The 23,301-nt window shown below is 41.2% G+C and overlaps 1 protein-coding gene across 2 annotated transcripts in view; it reads right to left on the bottom strand.

Annotated features, from left to right (window-relative positions):
* Positions 1–23,301, bottom strand: part of Bcs1 (mitochondrial chaperone BCS1) — a 102,092-nt gene that overhangs the window by 55,569 nt on the left and 23,222 nt on the right. For both annotated transcript variants that reach the window (XM_080286011.1, XM_080286010.1), the window contains exons 5-6: positions 1,659–1,853; positions 685–854 (exon numbers count right to left, since the gene is read on the bottom strand). In XM_080286011.1, coding sequence (XP_080142137.1) covers positions 685–854; positions 1,659–1,853 — 365 coding nt within the window. The remainder of the gene's footprint in view (positions 1–684; positions 855–1,658; positions 1,854–23,301) is intronic.

Here is a 23,301-nt window from a genome sequence, read left to right as displayed (position 1 = left end):
CTTATCTCTATATACTGGTACATATTTGCTCTACTTTAATGGAGATGAACATCACGTCTAAACTTTTTGTACAAAAGGAATCGGACAGTTCAGACTACATAAACAAACTGGTAGTGTTAACATGGCGTCGTAGTACAAAGTATCTTTTTGTAAGAAGGGGGTTGTTTATTTGTTTTCTTGTCTTGTACCCTTCTTTTACATAAAAAAAAAAGACATCAAACATATACAGTACTGAATAGAGATTCTGAAAGGTGGACTTCATAAAGTGTTAAGATGGTGTCATGGAACACAATAACATTATGTAAGGAAGGGGTTGTCTGCTTTCTTGTCTTGTACCCTTCTTTTACATAAAAATAAAGAAACCAAAGATAGATATACAGTACTGAATAGAGATTCTGAAAGAAGAATGTGTATGTAAGTGAAAAATACTCATATCAAGCAACCTTTCTGTAGTCTTGGTCAAGACATACTTTTTTCTCAGAACTGCCCTTTCAGAATTAGGGTGCGTCTTTCACACTGCAGCGTCTAATATGCCGCGAAATACAGTAATTCATCAATAGGTACATAATGAAAGTCTCAGTGAAACAACTTTAAATGATGACTGCTTGTATGTGTATGATTTTCACCACAAACCTCTCTCTTACCCCCTACTACCATCAAAAACAATAATGATCCAATCCATACCTCTGGTGCTAGAGCTAAAAGATGATTAAGCCTGTCATCTGTAAGTCCTCGCTCACTGAGGTTGAGGACACAGATGCCCAGCTGAAGGTGACCAGCAAGTGCAGTAATGAAAGAACTCTTTCCACATCCGGGAGGCCCGTGCAGAAGGTACCCACGTCGGTAGGGTATACCTGGAGGGAGAGGGAGAGAGATTTATATACTGTCCCATATATATGCTTTCCCCTTAATGGGGCAGTTCTCAGATGCATACCAAGAAATCAAAGGGGGCGGGTGGTCTTTGTGCTGTGTACGACTGTATTGCATCAGTCCTGTTGCGTTTACAGTTTTTAAAACTTGGTGCTCGAGCGAGTTATGGCACTCAAACCAGATAGAGCCCACAAAAACTCATTTCTGTTGGGTGATTAGGGTTTCCAGTTCACATAATTGCTACTAAATGATAAGCACATATCCGTCCATTCTCAGTACCAGCATATCCATCAATTAACCAACCCAAAAATGGACGGCATGATGGGTGGATATACAGAGAACAATCTTTCATGTTAACTGCTAAGGACATTAGTAGCATACAATGAGAGAACCAAGACAGAAAGTAACAAGCAAAAATACACCTAATACTGTAAAAGGATAATGGCAAAACAAGGAAAATACAAATGACAAATAAATAACTTCAAGCAGCAGAGGTATGTGACAAATTAAACTAATGACAAACTAATCAAATTTTTCTTCACTTGGATGGTATGCCTGTGAGTTCTCTTGCATTTTTTGGTATTCTGCTCTCACCTAAGGATGTGTAGGAACCAACCTTACTGACTGGCGACAGTAGATAAATGAGCTTGGCTAGTAGTGATAATGATGACAGTTATGAGTTAATAGATGTATGGTCTATTTAACTGGGTACCAACTGGCATTAGGGTAACTTGGCTCTACTACAGCACCATTTTAGGTAGTCCACAAAGCCTTGCAAATAAACTTGCCTCTACTGGAATACCATTCTGGGTTGTCCATAAAGTCTTGTACATCCTTCACAATCCTCTCCGACACCCCAACGTCCAGCACCACAGAGGAAAGGGGACGTGGCTTGCGAGGGTTGCCAAATTGCCGCCATTCTGACCCATATGCTGTGTACATTATTGTCTTTCCTTCATTCTGCTTCACTGCCAAGTCTCGTGCTGGACGGAACAGAAACTGAATATTTATATGACTTATTTTTTCAAAGATTCTCTTTAAACTACAGGCCGTCCTCATTATGGGATGCATTTGGGAAAACCCATCGCTAAGCCAGGGTATTGTTAATCAGGGACATTGTAACACAGAAAGTATAGTAATGCATTGCATATCTTTGGGATTCCCTCCCGACCAAGTCCAAAACCTAACTAAATGAGTCCAAAAACAAGTTTCTAGCTCACCTAAACCCCCAAATAAGTTTCAGACAAGGTAAACTAAGACTAAAAGAACTCTAAAACTCACAAAAACCCAAAAATAAAATCTGAAAATCATCAAAAATAAGTCTAGAAAAAAATCACGCTTAGAAAATTGTACACCAAAATGACATTGCTCACCCCACCTGTGAGTAAAATACATTAATCTAAGTCTAAAAACAGTTTATAAATCAACATAAACACAAAATTTAACTTTAAAATATAATAAAAATTGGCTAAAAAAGAAAACATCCGGTAAAAACCCATCGGATAACTGGGGACTGGCTTGATAGGAGGGGGAAAGGTGTTATACATGTTTTTCACATCACAATAGCAGGGTATCATATGGTGGCAGATCGTATAGTGGGGTATGTCTCAGGTATACTCCATTATACGAACTCCCTTTACATGATACCCCACCTTAGCAATGTAAAAAAATTAACACCCTTTCCTGCCTGACGATGGCCAGTCCGCACTTATGCGATGGGTTTTGTTTCTTTGTTCATTTTTTACTGATTCTGATGATATTTTAGACTTAAATTTTGTGTTTAGGTTGATTTATAAACTGTTTATAAACTTATGTTAATGTGTTTTAGTCATAGGTGGATGAATACTGTCATTCTGGGATACAATTTACTAAGTCTGATTTTTTTCCAGACTTATTATTGATGATTTTCAGATTTTACTTTTGGGTTTAGGTGAATTACAGACTGCTTTTAGGCTTAGTTTAGCTTCTGTTAAAGCTATTTGGGGACATACGTGTGCCAGAAACTTGTTTTAGGACTCAACTGGGTGAGTTCTGGACTTGGTTGGAGGGGGGAGGGGAATCCCAAGGCTCTTAAACACATCCCTATACAGTACTTTCTATGTTACAACGTCTCCGTTTAACGATACCTTGGCTCAATGTTGAGTTTTCCCAAACACATCTCATCATTATGGAGAGGACAACCTGTATCTATCTATCTATCAATCTATATACAGTATAAATATATGTGTACAGTATATATATATATATATATATATATATATATATATATATATATATATATATATATATATATATATATATATATATATATATACATACAGTAATCCCCCCAATATCTGATGTAACTGAGCCAAAAGCACGTCCGGAAAGTGGTCCAGTCCGGATATTGGGCCCCAGCCTCCTGGACTTGTACTTATGGACCCTAACTCAGAAAAAACCTACACAACTCCCTCTGGACATGCATTGCACCTATTTAAGACCCAAATCACACCAATAAGGGACATAAAAGACTGAAATAAATGCAAAAGAACCATAAAATGAGGTTTCAGAGGTGAGTTTAAACAATAATAAACATTCTGGGTACATACAACAAGTCCCTGGCTCCTGGACTGGTTTGAATCGCCAGTTTGCAGTCCACAGTTAATCCTCTGCACTCTAAATTCTAATTTCTCAACACTGCACAACACTGTAAATTCCCGTGTGTTCTAGTGGTGAGGTATTGCAGTTTATTCACTGTTTATTCACAAAAAACGAGCACCTGTGGCTTGCACTGCTATAAGCATCTGCTCTCGATCGGAGTTAGGCTGTGACTGTTGATGATGACGGGGTAACAGAGTTGCCAGATCACAACGGCCACATTACCATACTCCTCAATTTTCATTACCAAATTCGTAAAGCTTGCATCTATTCTTCACTAATTATATACACAAGTGGAAATACATGTAATCACTCTTCTTATAACTAACAGCATGTTGATTATTATCATGCTATATAGGCTACCAAATTTATCAGAGAGAGCAAACAATCCACCATCTCCATCCTGTGTATCCTCATACATGTGAAAAATCCGTTTGGTATTGTATTATTCTGATTCATTACCAAACGAATTTTTCATTACCAAATTGGCCCACATTTGGTAATGAAAAAAAACAAATGGCAATCCTGACAGGCAAGGGGGGAAGGGGGAGGAAGGAAGGGGTGAAGGGACCATGGTGTAACAGCTGTCCGGCGCCACGTGGCAATTTCAAATTACGGGTGGGAAAAAAGTCTTTTTTTTTTTTTTTTTTTTTTTTTTTGGATCCCGGGACGAAAATGTCCGGTAATTGGGCGTCCGGATATTACGGGGATTACTGTATATACAAAGTCGCCTAAGGTGCGGCTAATTGGTTCTGGGTCATGCCCGTGCCACAGACCTGTGCCATACAAATAATTAAACCTATGGGAAAAATGGAATTTGGTTCTGGACATTTGCCCAAAGTCCCCCTTTACACTCCACTTTTCCTCATTTCCCCCCACTATACACAAGCACACAATCAAGCAATCAGTTAATGCATGTATTACACACAAATTAAACACTAAACAATATATAATAAAGGGCTTTAAGGGCATAAAATACTGAACATACCTAACTCCGATGACGATAATGATAAAGTGGAAGGGATAGGGTTGGGGGTTCTGAGGTGAGAAGCACATTTCAAACCTTGCTGCGCCCCCACACCATACCGGTAGGTATTTTATGCGCGTGGTTTGTTTTTGTTTTTTTGGTTCTAGCACCTTGCCGTGTCACAGAAAACTGCGGCACAGAAGTGCATGCCATAGGCGACTTGACTGTACATATATATATATATATATATATATATATATATATATATATATATATACACATATATACAGTAAAACCTCGATATAATGGACTTCAATATAGCGGAATTCACTTTTATTGGACTTGAGGAGCCAAGTGGACTAAATTCTTATACATCTGGAAAAGTCCAATCAAGCCAGAAGCAGTCCATCTCTTGGAATAAACGAATAAACAAAAAAACGGAGGAGATATGATAACATCGGTCCCTCCTCTTTCTCTCTCTCCTCCTTCATTCCTTCCCGTCTCTCTCCGGTTAGAGAGAGAGAGAGAGAGAGAGAGAAAGGTGAAATTGAAAATAAAAATTAAAGTTATAAACGAGTTTCCAGTCAAAATTTTTTTGAAGATACAGTACTTGTATTGGTAAAAAATATGCAGAAAAGAACTATGTCAACCATTACTTCCCAAAAAATTGTGCAGAAACATGAAAAAATAATAGGTAAAGTAGCTGAAAAATCACGTGACTCTGAAACGGCCTCTGATTGGTTGTGACGTCACTACTCACACTGAGGCAGCATAGTCTACTTTGTTTACATTTAGCCTGCATACATTGTACTTATTTCTGACCTCCAAGAATGCCTAATGACAAGAGGAATAGCTGCTAGTGTTTCATTCCAATGTGTAAGTGCACTGACAAAAGCACACCAGGGATATTGTTCCTCTGTGTACCAGCCAATAACAAAACTGTATATGAAAGCAGTGGTAGCTGGCTGCTCGTCGGAAGTTCCCAGTGCTGGAATGCAGTCTTTACTGTTGTGAAAATGTTATATTCTTCACGATATAAGATCATATACCCCTAATTATCTGAAATTCGGTAAAAAAGAAAAAAAAAAAAAAACTATGATTAATTTAACTATTAATAGAATATTAGGAGTCAGAGCAAAAATGTGCTAAGGTTAGCGTGTATTTTTAGATCACCAACACGCTTTTACAGACTTCTATTTTGCACAAATACTGATTTAAAGTGCAAATAAATCCATTTGTATGTTAAATTAATATTTATACAAAGCACAAGTCTGCCAAGGCAAGCTGTTGAGCTAAACAAGAAACACTTCCGCTAATTTTAGCGCGTTTCTGTTTCTGTACATTTTTATTGGATATAAGGGTTGACATAGTTATTTTCTGAGTATCTTTTACCCATACAAGTGTCTAACTTCAAAAAAATTTTGACCGGAAACTCGTCCATTTTCCTTCACTTCTAGCATTTTGGTTCTCATCAAAAATATTATCTTTGCTTGTTTTGGTTGGAGTCTGGCCCTGGGGGCATCGAAAAATGTGATTTGGCATCGAAATTCAAATTTCTATCCTCTATGCGGGAGGCAGTGGCTCAATCGGTAGAGAGGTGGCTTGCAGTCCTACCGGACCCAGGTTCAAATCCCTGCTGGGGCAAGGAACAGTTTAAGGATTTGAATTTCATTACAGCGACTTTACTGATCTACCAGAAGACCCACCGACATGTTGTAAAAATACCCCCGCTAATACCAATACACCAGTCCTGTATGAGACAGCCCTAGCATGTATTCAATATGGACGGTGGGTGTTAGCGCCGAAGTGGTGACACGTAGAGGTGTACGATATGTAGGAGGACTACTGGGCCTTGAGAGCAGGCTGAGAAGCCTATGACCAGAGTCGAGCACATAAAAAAAAAAATAATAAATAAATAATAATAATCCAATCCTACGTTGCCCCATTAGGAGCATAGGAGCCCGGGGCTAGGCAGCTGGTCCTGACATTTAAGATGAGAGTGACCAGCCCCACTCATCCCTGAGTGGCATATAGTGATCAATAAACCCCCACCACTCCTCGGATATAAACCTTCACTGGCTCGATCCGATTGGAGCACAATAATTATCCACTCAACCACCAGGCGCCATAATTTGGTTATATGGTTACCACCCAGCGTAGTAAATGGTTTCCTGGTGTACAGGAAACCATTTTGCATGTCACTCAGTCCAGAGTCACCCACAGGCAGATGGAAGAGGAAAGAATGAAGGAATGTAAGACAGAAGAGGGCGTGTAAAGTTATCCGTAGGCAGAAGGACGAGGAAAGACTGAAGGAGAGAAAGACAGAAGAGGATGAATGGAAAGAAGGATGGAGGAGAGAAATTCCACTGTATATATATATATATATATATATATATATATATATATATATATACATACAGGTAAGCCCTTAATTCACGCGAGGGTTACATTCCCAGACCCTTCGCGTATGTGGTAAATTCGCGTGTATGTTCTGCCCTTGTGTGCACATAATTACGCATGTCTACTAAGTATATTACATCTGAATAATACTGTTTATGCACCACATACACCTTATAAACTAGCATAAAGTATGAAAAACAACAAAAATGTAAGAAATTTAACACTGAAACCTGACAAGCACAGGCGTAAATGGAGACACTTCAGCAGTCTGGTGCACAAGCCCTCAATGCCTCCCATATGCTGCATTCTGCCTTCTTTATTGTCCAAACAGTTGACTCATTCACTCCAAACACACGGTTCTGAGCCAGTTCACAGGCGTAGGTGGAGACACTTTAGCACAGTCTGGTACACTAGCCCTCACTGCCTCCCGTATGCTACGTTCTGCCTTCTTTATTGTATGAACAGTTAACTCACCCCAAACACACGGTTCCAAGACAATTCACCATGAAGTCAATTCACCATCAAAACATGGACGATTTCCTGTCATTCTATAAATATACTTATTATTGATTAATTAATACTTTAATAGCTAATTTTCAGGTAGATTTTATAACTCATATAAGTAAAAAACTAGTGTACTGTACTTGCTGAATAAACTGGTTTGTAAATAAATGACGAGGAATCGTCCTGACGGAGAATTGTCGCCGACATTCCTCCCTGAAGTTTGTCCAACACTTAAACTTTCTCTGTCAGCAACATCACTTTACTATCATAGTCCGTTTTGGTGTGTTACCACATGCATCACTAGCACTACACTTAGGCCCCATGTTGACAGACAAGGCAAGCAGTCACTGGAAGGCAGAAAAATAAGCCACAAATAACGATTCTCGAGTCATGCATGGTTCGACCGTCAGATTCAAACTGTGTGCTGCGTGGTAGACCGACCTCCCACACACACACACACATACATATATGTATGCACACGGGCAGCAGGTAGGCATTTTTATATTTTATTTATTTCTCTTCTATATTAAAATTATTTACAGTATTTGAATACTATAATTTTGTTTTAATTATTGTACGAAAAATTCGTGGATAACCGAAATCGTGTGAAAAAAGTTCGCGTGAAATAAGGGCTTACCTGTATATATATATATATATATATATATATACACACACACACAGTAAAAAGGACTTCAATATACCATAATTCGCTTTTATCGGACTCAAGGAACCGACCGGGCTATAGTCTTATAATATACTGTGAGAAAAGACTGATAAAGCCAGAAGTGGTCTGCCTCTCTTCCAATAAACAAACAAAGAAGACACCATAACATTGGCCTCTCCTCTCTCTCTCTTTTCCATACCTTCCCTCTTTTCCCCTCTCACTCTGGTGAGAGAGAGAGAGAGAGAGTGAAGTGGTGAAACTGAAAATGAAAGTAATGATGAAGGTGAGTGTAAATATGAAAGTGAGGATGGAAGTGAATGTGAATGTCAAAGTGAACAGAAAGAAAGAGAGAGAGAAAAATACAGGAATGACAAGTGGCGTCCCCTTGCATAAACAAACGAGGGAGATAGGCATAACATCGGTCCGTCCTCTCTCTCTCCTTCTACAGTAGAAGTGCTATTTTTCGGCATCTATGGGACCAGGCAAGTGCCGAAATATCAAAATTGCCGAATTATCAAAACCCTACCCACTCAGTACCTTACATGTTTCGGTGAACATTATCATCACTAATCATATCATTACAAATGTGTTTGGAGAGAGTACTGTATACTGTTTGATACTGTACAATACTGTAATGAATACAGTACTATACATGAATATGAAAAATAAAGAAATTAGTGAACATACTGTATATAAATGTAATGATACAGTAGGCCTACAAGTTCACATGCACTTACCTAACCTTATAGTAGGTTTCTTATTTACATATGTACAATAGAAGGGGTTGATTGGAGTCTGCTACTGCTGGAAGAAGTCCCCAGCAGTAGAGGGGACGAAAAAAATCGGAAAATCTGCCGAACGATCAGAGATTTTCCTTAATGGGACTATTTCTCAAAACTGCCGAAATGTCAGATTTGCCGGGGAATTGGCTGCCGAAGAATTGGACTTTTACCGTATATTCCTTCATTCCTTCCCTCCCTCCCCCTCTCTCTCTGGGAGAGAGAGAGAGAGAGAGAGAGATGAAAGTGAAGATGAAAGTGAAGGTTAAGGTGAAAGTGAAGACAAAAGTGAAACTAAAGGTGAAAATGATGGCAAAAATGAAGGTGAAAGTAAAGGTGAAAGTGAAGTTGAAGGCCAAAGTGAAGGTGAAAGTGAAGGTGAAGATGAAAGCGAAGGTGAAAGTAAAGGTGACAGTGAAGATGAAAATGGAACTGAAGGTGAAAATGAAAGTGAAAGCGAAACTGAAGGTGAAGATGAAAGTGAGTGAAAGTGAATGTGAAAGTGAAGGTGAAGGGGAATGTGAAGGTAAAGATGGGAGAGTTAAAGTGAAGGTGAATGAAAGTAACAGTGAACATAAATGTGAAAGTAAGAAAGTAAAGTTGCAAGTGAAGGTGAAGGTGAAATTGAAATTCAAAATGAAAGTGATAGTGAAAGTGGGTGTAAAGGTGAAGGTGAAGGTGAAAGTGAAAATGAGCATGGAAGTGAATGTGAATGGCAAAGTGAACTGAAAGCAATGGTAAAAATGAATGAGAAGGTGGTGATGAAGACAAAAACATGTGACGTAAAATGGAAGTGCCCAGTGTGTGGGCGAGCGAGAGAGAGAGAGAGAGAGAGAGAGAGAGAGAAATTAATATGGAGAAGGAAGTCCAGATGTCGCTTTTTTCGGACTTTTGCCTTTTTTTTAATTGGCTTGGGCCCCAATTAGTCTGTTATAGTGAAGCTATATTGTATATATTTATATATATATATATATATATATATATATATATATATACAGTGCCCTCGCATCCAACACGGTAATATTGTCATGCATGGGTCACGTGTTGGACCAAAAACGTGTTGGACAAACAATAGAGCTTATGGGGAAAAATGAATTATGTCAGCAACCCTGGGAAAAGTCACCCTAAATACCTACCATATTCCTATACATATATTGGGACTATTGTAATTATAATAAATGGTACTGTGCTATTAATGATAATTAACCTTTTAGGATAGTGTTGGTGGGCTTGCTGGGAATGGAAGGTGGTATCCAAGGCTGTACGTAGCCCTACTGGGTCCCCGGAGGATGGCTGCTGGCGTCACTAGCGGGTAATGGCTGTTGCTCCTCCTCAACCTCCCTCATAAATCCTTCGAAATCACACTCAGAATCACTATCTTCGTCCACAGCCATGGAAGGTCCTACTTCTGCCTGTCCTAGCACTCTGTAATCCTCGGCAAAGGGAATGCTTCTCACACTGTTGCCAGAGCCCTGTCTCGTGACTGTGGAAAGTGATCGCTGTCGCTGACTCGGTAGAGAATAAGGAGAAGCAACTTTGTTTATAAACTGGTACACACGCCGATGAGAAGGGTTTCAAAACGATTGATATTTATTCTAAAATATTAATATGTATTCAGTGTCAGGCTAAATGTTCAATACTGTAGTACAATACATTCTCTGTCGAGTCGCCTGGGTTTTGGTCACACTGTTTTGCCCGTCGTATCCTTGGCAGGAATCCATCCAGATGAATTCCAAATGCCTGTGATATCGTCGGCAATTTTACCACGTCACCGTTCCGATTTACCATCGTATCCTCGGCAAACCTGGTATGAAGTGCCGTGTGATAGCCTTCGGCTGCCAGGATCTTGTCTTGGTTTTTTATTATGGTCCTCACGTTGGCTTCATTCATGTCGTAGGCCTTGGCAATGTCAACTTTCCTCTCCCCTTTCTTCTTCCTCTCGATGCTTTCTAGCTTGGTGGCCTGAGGGAGGTGCCGACGCTTCTTGGGGTTCTCAGAAGGCTTCCTAGGCATCGTGAGCACGGTAAAATGCAGTAACAAGGGCAGAAAATGCAGCAAGAAAAAAGCACCTTCCAATGCGAATTATGCGACTGAGTGGCGCTGTGGCAGGAGAAATTTAAACATCACGTGACAGCAGAAGCGTTTTTAATTGGGCGGCATCACGATCACGTCACGATAGCGGGCGGGGAAGGCTACTTGATCAGAAGTTTTCATTGGATATCATCATCATGGGAATGTCCAGTATGACCGTGTTGGACCGGGGGTGATCGTGCTAGAGGTGAACTCTGCGGATTTCGCCCACTTCTCGGAGCTCTGTGCGTGTTATGCTAACACATTCGTGTTGCAGTAATTAAATCGTATTAAATAATACTAATTATTTGCTCTCCATGCTGGACGTGAATCGTGCTGGATTAACGCGTGTTGGACGCGAGGGTACTGTATATATATATATATACAATCAAGTTGCCTATAGCACTTGCTTCTATGGCATGGTTTTCTATGACACAACAAGGTGCCAGACCCCAAAAACCGAACCACGAGCATAAGCTATACCTATGGCGCGGGTGCAGCAAGGTTTGAAACTCATGGGCAAACTTCCCTACCCCTTCCACTTAAAGCACCATCGTCGTCGGAGTCAGGTACATACAGTATTTTATGCCCTAAAAACCCTTTATTATTTATTGTTTAGTGTTTAATTTGTGTGTAATACATGCACTGACTGATTGCTTGATTGTGTGCATGTGTAAAGTGGGAAAAAATGGGGAAAAGTAAGGTGAAAAGGGGGACTTTGGGCGAACGTCCAGAACCAAATTGCATTTTTCCCATAGGTTTAGTTATTTGTATGATGCAGTTTTCTATGGCACAGGTGCGGTCCAGAACCAATTAACCACGCCTTAGGCAACTTGGCTGTATATTGTGGTAGGTGGGGGCGCTCACCATCCACTCACTCAATGTAGTGCTGCTCTTGGGTGTCTGCCCTTTTCTCTCCTCCCTCCTTTCCTTCCTTCCTCTTCTCTTTCTTTACTTCATTCTTTCCTCGTCCTGCCTACAGGTGACTTGACACTTCCTCTTTTATCTTTCTTTCATTCTTTCCTGTTTCTTCTGCCTATGGGTGACACTTCACTGAGTGACATGCCGAGTGGTTTCCTGTACACCAGGAAACCATTTACGGTACTATGCTGGGTGGTAAACATATAACCAAATTATGGCACCTGGTGGTTTAGTGGGTAATTGCGGCGCTCCAATCGTACTGAGCCAATGAAGGTTTATATTTAAGGGGTGGCTGGGGTTATTGCTCACGTACTGCCACTCAGGGATGAGTGAGGTTGGTCACTCTCATCTTAAATGTCAGGACCAACTTGCCTAGCCCTGGGCTCCTACACTCCTCATGGGGCAATGCAGGATTGGATTATGGATAATATATATATATATATATATATATATATATATATATATATATACACACACACACACAAAACTGGTTTCACATCCAACAAGCATTTCACTGGTACTGATTGCCTTTAAGACAGACACTCAAAATATTCGGTAAAAAAATGAAATGATTTTTATGTAACATTTACTTCATTCAAGATTTTTTTTTAGGTCTTTTATTAACCCATGCTGTGCTAGCGATGTATATTGATGTCCCCTTCAAAAACACCGGTGACATAGATCTACATCCTGTAGCACTGAGAAGTCATTGCTAGAAACCAAAGTAAAATGGAAAATAATATCATAGTTAGCTAACTTCAGACATTTCTCCACTATGCTTACTACACTGATTTATGAGCGTGGGAGGCGAGTGAGTCTTCATAGGCTCACAGCTGCTCTGCTCTTCTGTAACCTTGAAGATTTCAGAGGCTGAGTGACACCAACCTGACGATTCGACCTACTTTCTGGCTTTGGTGATTACTTTTTTTTAGCACCAGGGATCTTATATTGATGTATTAAGCCTATATACCCACAACATCAAAAATCCAAAATTGGTTCACAAGCTCAGACACACTCTGCTCTCTCAGTATAATCGAAGATTTCATAGGTAGAGTGGCACCAACCTGACTTCATTCAACCAACTTTCTGGCTTTGGTGATTACTTTTTTATAGTGCCAGGGATCTTATATTGATGTATTCAGCCCATTTAGCCAGAAAAAAAAAAAATCCAAAATCAGTTCACAAGCTCACAGCCGATCTGCTCTCTCAGTATACTCAAAGATTTCATAGGTACAGTGCTCGTCAGAAGTATGGAGCGCCCTGCGTCCCTCCTGAGAAACAAACCTTTCAACATTGAAAAAACATATAAATAATGCATTTTATTTACCTTTAGTGCTTTGTAGGGTAGCCTTTACGTTTCTTCACAGACCTGAGACGTCTTGGATGTGAAAGGGTGAGGCTCCTGAGGTGCTGGAGGGGTATTTTGTCCCAGGAGTCACGAATGGCGGCTTCCAGCTTAGGCAGAGAGCTCACGTCCTTCCCTTGGAGATTCTTCTTTACGAGGTACCAGAGGTTTTCAATCGGGTTGAGGTCTGGGCTATTTCCTGGCCAGTCTGTCATGAATGATACCTTGCAGTCACGAAGCCAATTGGTGACCGATTTGGCCTTGTGAGCAGGTGCACCGTCCTGCTGAAACACTCGTGCACCTGTTAGCTCGAAGGAGTCTGGTAAATGATCACACAGAAGCTCCAGGTAAACATCCTGATTCACTCTGAGGTTCTTGGGAAGTACAACAAGCTTCCCCAAACCCTTCCCTGAGAAACAACCCCATACCATGAGTGAATCAGGATGTTTAACTGTGCTTTCTACATACCGTGGGTCAAGTGGGTCACTACCTTTGCATGCTCCTCTGTTACAGGTAACACTAAATGTTGCCTCATCAGACCACAACACTGACAACCATTGCTCCTCACCCCAATTTAGTTATTTATTAGCAAAGGCAAGCCTACGAATTCTCTGGCTGCTAGAGAGAAGAGGCTTTTTCACAGGCCTGTGACTTGTGTAACCAAGCTCATGCACCCTACGAGACACTGTTCTCACTGACACCTCACCAAACACTTCCGGGTTGCTCTCCTTAATTTTCCTTGCATTCACACGAGGATTAAACTCCACTGCACGTTTTAAAACATTAACAGACCTTGGGGAAGTTTTCCTAGGCCTACCAGACCTCGGTTTCTTTGTGGGAACTTCACCACTGTTTTCCTCCCGAAACCGCGCACACCAACGACGCACTGTCGATCGTGCCACACCAACCAATTCACTAATTTCCTTTGTCTGGTGGCCTGCCTCCTTTAGAGCAATGATCTGGGATATGATTTCACTCGATAGTTCACGGGTAGGTGCCATAACAAAGTTTTGAAGGCCAAAACACTGCGGGACACTCGGTAAAAAATGGCGCAATTTGAGAGGGACACTCGGCGGAGTTCCTCTCTCTCAGGCAGCCCGTGGGCGACTGAGGCGGGAACCAACCAGCGCGTCGGAAGGCCTCAGGCTACCGTGACGTCATGCTCAGAGCTCAAACTTGTGGCTCAATTCTTACCCCCCAAAATGGGTGATTCTTTTTGGGCCATAAGTATTGCGCGCCCAGCGGACAATGCTGAATACTTTTGACGAGTACTGTAGAGTGGCACCAACCTGACTCCATTCAACCAACTTTCTGGCTTTAGTGATTACTTTTATTAGTGCCAGGGATCTTATATTGATGTATTAAGCCCATTTAGCCAGAAAAAAAAAAATCCAAAATCGGCTGGCATAGTTTTTTCTTTTTGCCCAGCACGGTACAGGTTAAAGAAAGTCTCAGAAGAGATGTTGCTGCCAGTGAGAACAAGCATTAGCCAGGAATTGTAGTGAGGCATCACTTGCCCTCACTATATGCTCCATGATGCTGAGGAGGCAGTAGGCCTTGAATGTGGCAACAATGTCCTGACCCATTCGCTGGAGAAATGACGTCGTGTTGGGTGACAGTTAGACCACCTTGATATAATCCACCCAGTCCTCCTTGCCCTTAGAGTGGCTCGGGGTGTTGTCATCCAGCAGGAAGAAACCGCTGGCAAAATTGCTCCAGTTGGCATTGTCACACAATCAGGGGGAAAGGTATCCTGCCACGTAAAAGTGGCTGACTGCGGAGGTCAGCCATGCCCTGGAATTACTCTTTCAAATAAACCCAAGCTTTCATTCTCAAATCCTGAAAGCGCTCTGGAGATCTCCCAGTGATGCACGAGGAGTGGTTTGAACTTCAGGTCCCCCTCTGCATCTGCACCAAGCAGGAGGGTGAGGTGGTCCTTCGCTGCCGTAAACCCCGGTGCACCTTGTTCCTCTTTGCTTATATATGTCTTCCAGGAGATACGTTTCCAAAACAGGCCCATTTCACCTAAGTTGAGGACCTGTTTTGAAGAGTATCCCATTTCTTCTAAGATTGCCTTCAGCTTCATGGGAAAGGTGTCAGCCACCCTATGGTCAGCACCAGCAGCCTCACCATGCATGGCTACATGTCTGAGGACAGAACAGGCCTTTAACCACTGAAACCAAACTGTGCTGGCCTTGAACCTATCCTTGGGCTCCATGTCTTGCTTATCCCTGAGATCCTTCCACAGACTGACAGCTTTACTACAAATTAAATTTCAGTGAATAGGCCACGTTGCTCAGTTCAGTTCATTAACACAGAGCTGGGAGACCCTTCCATGTCCTTCATTACAGACTCCCTCATTCTGGTTAGTTGTTTAGCAGTCAGGGTAAGCAGGTTTTGCAATGCCACCAGCACAGCATCTGATTTCTTTATCACTGTTGAGACCATGGACTGGGGCAGTTTTAGGGTCTCGGCAATCTCACTCACTCCCTATCCCTCCTTATGGCACTGAACAATGCCTAATTTCACATCAAGGGAAAGGCTATGCCATGACCCTTTAGCCATGCCCTCGGCAGCATCAGTAGCACCACACTTTCCACTGAGAGAAGCACCAGGCATGATTTCAAAGTTACAAGTTTCACTTATTTCATACACAAAAAGTTCTCTTTTGACTTACTACTGTATGCAGCAGTATTTGTTACATACTTGCACTGTTAACTGGTGACAGTGATGGCACTGCAATGGCCTTACACAATCAAGAAGGTTAGGTAACTCGGATAATGCAGGGGAGACGATCAGAGATGTGTCATGTGTGTGGGTGAGTGAAACGAAGTTTTCAAAGGGGTGGCGCAGAGGCCTGAGATGGGGGTTCTATGCATGTAAACACTGGGTAGCCATGTTGGGTCAGATGTCTGACTGTTGGTTTGTGTGCATCACCACGTCCACACGAGATTCTCATGGCAAGCCATCACAAATATCATTCAGGTGAATTTGTAATAATTTCTCCACAGTTAATTAAAAAAAGTTTTAGTTCATCATTACAGTGATATATCACAGTGCAAATAGACATATAATGAAACCTGACTATATAACTATACAGTATAATACAGACATATATTTTAACACAAGATCAGAGAGATGATTCTGCTGCAGGACTAAAGAGTTGCATTTTAATTACACAAGCAAAATCAACTGTATATACAGCATTTATACTGCCTCAAACTTAATTTCAGGTATGGTATACAGGATTATGGACTAAGGATATGGTTGGTGGGGCACTAATCATCCACTAACTCAATGTAGTGCTGCTCTCGGGTGCCTGCCCTTCCCTCTCTTCCTTCCTTCTTTCCATCCTTCCTCAACTTTTTCCTTCATTCCTTCTGCTTCTTTCTGTTTACGGGTGACTCTACATGAGTGACAAGCTTAATGGTTCCCTGTACACCAGGAAACCATTTATTACACTAGGCGGTAACCATATAGCCAAATTATGGCACCTGGTGGTTTAGTGGGCAATTAAGGCACTCCAATCAAATTAAGCCGGTACAGGTTTATATCCACGGGATGGTGGGGGTTTATTGCTCATGAGTGAGGCTGGTCATTCTCATCTAAAAAATGTTAAGACCAACTTGTCCAGCCCCAGGCTCCTACATTCCTCATGGGGCAACACTGGATTAGATGATGAATGAATGAAATGAAAAAAATATACATACCATGTACTATATTCAGAAACAGACTTGTTATAAATAATGAGAAATCAATCCAGTTTGCTTGCTCCACTCACTTATTAACCCCTTAATTCTGATATTTTGTTTACTTATATCCTGCTATCTCCTGGCATTTATATTTGACTTCAATGAGAGATTCTGGAGAAATGGAGTGAGAACCAGAACTGGGCACTTCCGCAACCTGCAAATTCCACAAACTGCAGAAGTGTGATTTTCATTTGCAACAAATTTTACACAAACTTCCGGTTTTGCCTTTGCAGAACTACTTCTGCAAACGCAAACCTGCCTGCAAACCAGTCTGACCTCTGAGAACTTTGGATGGTTTGTTTTTATGAAGGACAACATGGACCTGCTCAAGATGGAGTTGTCTCAGTTGTTGGAGTAGTCTGACTGTGGCTGAGGAGTGAGGACTGAGGAGGCTAGTGCCGAGGAACAGAGGTAGACTGGTATGAGAACTTGTCATGTGTGAGCTGTGAAGTGTAAGAATTTAATTCATTTATCTACAATAGTAAATGATTTACCCTTGTTTTGTAGTAAAGACAGTCTAATATCCATCCATCCATCCATCATCCAATCCTATGTTGCCCCATGAGGAGCGTAGAAGCCCAGGGCTAGGCAGTTGGTCCTGACATTTAAGATGAGAGTGACCAACCTCACTCATCCCTGAGTGGCATTACATGAGCAATAAACCCCAACCATTCCTTGGATATAAACCTTCACCGGCTCAATCCGATTGGAGCACAATAATTACCCACTAAACCACCAGGTGCCAAAATTTGGTTATATGGTTACCACCCAGAGTAGTAAATGGTTTCCCAGTGTACAGGAAACCATTTGGCTTGTCACTCAGTGTAGAGACACCCACAGGCAGAAGGAAGAGGAAAGAATGAAGGAATGAAAGAAGAGGGAGTGTAAAGTCACCCGTAGGCAGAAGGACGAGGAAAGAATCAAGAAAAGAAAGATAGAAGAAGATGGAAGGAAAGAAGGATGGAGGAGAGGACAGGGCAGACACCCAAGAGCTGCACTACATTGAGTGAGTGGATGGTGAGTGCCCCCACCTACCACATAAAAACAGTCTAATATACTAATATAATAATACAGACACACACTGATTTACGATACCCATAGATGCGATACCCTGGAATAGTGATATGGGTAGAAATACCACCCTACTGTAGCCCTACCCCGGTTTTGCAATGGGTTTTGATTTTTTAAAACCAATTTTGATATTTTAAAATTAAATTTTCTGTTTAGGTTGATTAACATACTGTTTTTAGACTTAGAATAATGTGTTTTAGTCACAGGTGGAGTGAACACTGTCATTTTGGGGTACGGGTACAAAACAGTGTGGACCACTAGGCCACTCAACAAAGAATATTTCATGTCTGACCATTGAACTGTCATCTAACCTATCATGGACTACATAATAATAATTTTCAATAAATATTAATAATTATGAGGGTGAAGTGCTTGAAAGGGTACAGCAGGGAAGAAAGGTTGCTGGTTCCTTGAAAGCAGTGATAAGAAACAGGGAAGTGAGCATGGAAGTGAAAAAGTTACTACATGACAGTATTGTGATACCAACTCTAACGTATGGAAGTGAAGCTTGGACATTGTTGGAAGGACACAAGTCAAGAGTGAGAGCAGTGGAAATGAGTTATTTAAGAGGAGCCTGTGGAGTCACGTGGAGATACAGGCTGTCAAATGAGGATATAAAGGAGCGTTGTGGTGTGGATGTGGATGTGATAGGAAGCGTTATGAGGAACACACTGAGGTGGTTTGGCCATGTGGAGAGGATTGAGGGTGAAAGACTGACGAAGAGAGTGTATGTGAGTGAGGTGGAGGGGGGAAGAGGGAGGGGGAGGCCGAGGATGAGATGGAGGGATGGGGTGGAGAGGTATATGAGAGAGGGGGGTGTGAGTTGGGAGCAGGGCAGTGAAATGGCGGGGGACAGGGCGACTTGGAGGCGATTTGTTTGTGGCCACCCCAAACGGGATTGAGGCGTCTGGCAATAGATAGATAGATAGAAAACCTTAGAGGGCAATTACTTCATGCACTGATGAACTGTGATACTGATAAATCATGTGTTGACAATCGGGCTGTTCAAGGGAAAACTCTTTGAAAATACAAAGGAATTTCTAAATAAATGCTGGAAAATAAGAAAATAAAATAAAGAAGCTCAGCAACCAGAACAGTAACTAAAACAATATAAAGAGGGGCCTTTGAACAGGCCATCCCAATTGTAACATCAATCGATAAATCATGTTTACACTCAGGCTGTTCAAGGGAAAACACTATGAAAATACAAAGGAATTTCTAAATAAATGTTGGAAAGTAAGAGAGAAGAGAATAAAGGAGCTCAGCTACTAGAACAGTAACAAAAATGGCATAAAGAGGGGCCGTTGAAAACACTATCCCCATTGCATCATCGATCACATTCCCTTTTGAGAGAATTCCCCGTCAAAACATCGACTATTCTCTGTCACAACAATTCACACCTTGGACAATTGTGCATCATTCATACATTATTATTATGCATAACACGTTTACAAGTATTTAATTGTCCCGCAGCCGTCTGATGGTGGGATTGTATGCAATGCTGCTGCTTCTTCTCTACCGAGTTTGAATACAGGTCAAAGATTGCAGTCTCCAGTGACCTTGACTGGGTATAAGCGAGACAGGCACTGGTTTTAGGCTTAGGTTGGCTTCTTTTACAGCTGTTAGGCCATTCAGACTGGCTTTAAACTTTTTTTGGACTCATATGGGTGGGTTTAGAACTTGGTTGGGGGGGAACTCATGGCTCAAAAACACATCCCTATACTTTATGTTAAATCTACCCCGAGATACAATACCCAGCCTAGCGATGGGTTTCTACTTAACCAATTGCATTGTTAAACCAGGGTATGCCTGTATTTAAAATATATATTTTAGTTTTGCTATCAATATAATTTTATATATCCCATTCTGTACTACAGACAATTTTCAAATTTCATAAAGTCACCTACTATTGGTCAGAATATATAATGATATAACTGTAGTGGATGCGTAACGTCAGATGATTTTTAACACCTTGATTATGAAAAAATATCATCCTAAACTTAACAAAATCCTCTAATGGTATCCAGAATAAAATGAAACTGATGCCGCAGTACTGAAAGGGATACAAATGGTTTCCGCTTACGTTTACATTCGAGGAACAGCAAATTTCAAGAAGTCTGTGGATTTGTGGCTACGGAAGGTAATGATTTGAGTTTGCAGATTTCCATCTGTGGAAATGAATTTTTGTTTGCAGTGCCCAGCTCTGGTTAGAACTAGTCTCCAATCAGGCATGAATTTAGGTGGGAGTGTGTGGGAGTGTGTGGGGGGAGATCAATGATTACTGATACTTTTAAGTACTGAACAGTGTTACTTACCAAAATGAAGTACAGTCGGCACTAGCACAACATGCAATCCTGCAGCGTGAAACTCATAACATGGGAGGTGCCATTTTGTGTCCAAAAAATATCATGAGGAAAAAATAGATATAATGCTGTCCGAGGAAACTGCTCATTTTTTACAGGACCTGATTATGATGTACATAACGCAGCGGGAGGCCCCAGTTTATGTTTCAAAGTCATATTACACAGCCAATGATAGACAGAGTGCAGCGCGAGGCATAAAATTACAGTTGGAAATCGCAAAACGCGGAGGGTGATCAACAAAGCGGCGGATTGCATCAGCAAAAAAATGAGACATTAAACACCACATGCAGTAAGGTGAGGCAGTGGGAGATGCAGCTGATGGCAACTGACAGCACACAGGCAGTGAGCTACATGGGGGGAGGGGGTGGGTGGGGGGACAGGGAGAGTGAGTGACAAGCTAGGGTAGGAGACAAGTGGGAGTGAGGTAGGGTGGAGGAAAGGGGAAGGAGACAAGCAGGGGTGGGGAAGGGTGGGGGGACAGGGCAAGAGACAAGAATTATTAACTCCCCACCCCATAACACTCACTCACTCATTCTCTTACTCACTCATTTTTTCACTCGCTCATTCTCACACTTACTCACTCATTCTTACACTCACTCACTCACTCATTCACTCTCTCACACTCACACACACACACACACACACACACACACACACACACATACACATTCCATCTCCCCCTTTTCTCACCCCATCCCCAATTCCCCCCTCGTCTCTCCTCCATCCTTCACCACTCCAAACAATTTTTTGGTTTAGTTTTTGACGATTTACCTATAAACTATTGGCTGAATCAAAATTCCAAAAAAAACACAAGAAAACCTTGTGAAATTCTGCATCTCAACATATGCTTTGCTCTTGCTTGGTGCAGGTAAAATTTTGCACTAGGATGTTGGGAAGTTGTTTGAAGCTATTTTTATCCTTGAACAATTTTTTTCTCACTGCATTTCTGCACTTTTACTCATCAGTTTTGTGTGTTTTTATTAGCTTATCTTATACCATAAACACCAGTGAAAATGATGGTATACAATTCATACCAACAATAACCAATTTCCAAGGGCAAATTTGGCAGTGGAAATTTGTTCTTTGTGCCCAGGCAGAAACAGCCATAGCGGGAATGGAGGAGGGATGAGAGGGAGAAGAGAGGGGATGGAGGGAGGACCAAGACAGCTGTGTAAACCACTACATCTGTGTTCCGACGCACTCATTTCAAACCTATGGCCTCAAAAGGTGAACTTGGGGCTGGTTTAGGTACCATGAAACCCTTTAACATGTAAATATATGGCCCTATAACACAGAATTATCATAAGGCGAGGGCTTCAGAGTACAATATTCCCATGTTATGGGAGCGCTTGCTGTATAATGCAACAGATATCTTAATAATCATTATCATAATTATTTCACAATTAAGAGGGATTTGGTAATAACCTATGAGAAATATGGTGAGTCAGCATGAATTTAAATCTATGGTAATTCTGCTTGGACTCACCCCCCCCCCCCCGTTCTTAAGTGCTGAATTCAGCCATGCCAAAGAGTCTTTCAAAACTATACAAGTATCCCTTAAGCTGAATAAAATAATCTGGACACAGAAAAAATGAAAAATATGACACTGGATTCAAGGGGTTAACAGAGAGAAACATTACTTCAAGATCCAGCGACATGTACAAAATAAGCACTAACCCTCCTCCAATATGTCAAAGAAAAGTTGCTTATTCTTGCCAAAAGCTGTAAGCTTAACAGACTCAAATGGAACACCCATGTGAAGGTCTAATGTTTGTTGTGATCTTGTGCGCTCAACACGGATCCAAGTAGTTTTATACCTGAAAAAATATTTGCATATTCAGCTATATTCACCCAGTATAGTTCTGCTGGATGACACAATCAACTGAAGTGTTACTTACAGTACATCATCAATCACTGACAATCATGATATATAATTCATCATCTGACAAGGTATGGCAAAACTGGTTACTTGGTAGGTAATACAGAGTACAGACAATACAGTCACATTGGCTGTGGCATAATACATAATACTGGGGAATGATGAGGTTTGCCAAAAAATTTCAGCCTTGATAAGTACTGATTCTCTATGGTATTTATTTACTATACTGTATATAATTTGACAGAGCATGTGATGCAGCTACAGCTATTTAATATATGGATGGGGTTATGAGAGGATGAAACAAAAAGTTGTGGATAGCGGAGTGGGGATGGTAATTATGGTCAAGAGAGGAAAACCTCAAATCTGATGTCTAAATATGATGCTGTGTTGCTTGCTAACACTTACCACGAGTTTTACAAATTGGTACAAGAACTTTGTGAATGTCAGAGAATGCAGTGCTTTGAAATTAAATGTGGATAAAGATCAACTGACGGATGCTGAAAGAACGTGATTATGTGCTAGTGACTGGAGAGGCTTAAATTTCAAGGGGAGTTTAAAGAATTCTGGTGCAGTAACAGAAAGGAGGGGAAAATGTGCAATACAACTGGAGAGTACAGTGAACAGGGTGAGGGGCAGCTGGTGCTAAAAAGGCCTTGATACTGAACAGATATAAGTGTAAAGACTACAAATGGATTGCAATGTACCTTTATGTGAATGCACACAACCACACATGAGTGTGAGATGTTGGTATGGCATGAATGCAAAAAGTCATGAGTAACAGCAATGAAAATTGGACTACTGAAGAATGTGTGTATATAGCATGCAGAGTATGCTACAAAAGTAGTTATATGAGGATGTTAAAGCAATTGGGCGATAGTCAGAGGGCTGGGAATGGTCACCCTTCTTTGCGACAGGCTGAATGAGAGAAAACTTCCAGCAAGAAGGAAAGATGCAAGTTGACAGACAAAGGCAAATGGCTTTACCTAGGGAGGGTGTAAGCACAGATGCACAGTTCTTGAGGACAACAGGAGGGATCCCATCAAGCCCATATGCCTTGTTGGTACTGAAGCCAGTGATGG

This window comes from Coenobita brevimanus, chromosome 110, assembly GCF_032717465.1.
Source record: "Coenobita brevimanus isolate Jiangsu-jjx chromosome 110, ASM3271746v2, whole genome shotgun sequence".
In the NCBI taxonomy this organism is placed as follows: Eukaryota; Metazoa; Arthropoda; class Malacostraca; order Decapoda; family Coenobitidae; genus Coenobita; species Coenobita brevimanus.
This window is presented reverse-complemented; position numbering and strand designations above follow the sequence as displayed.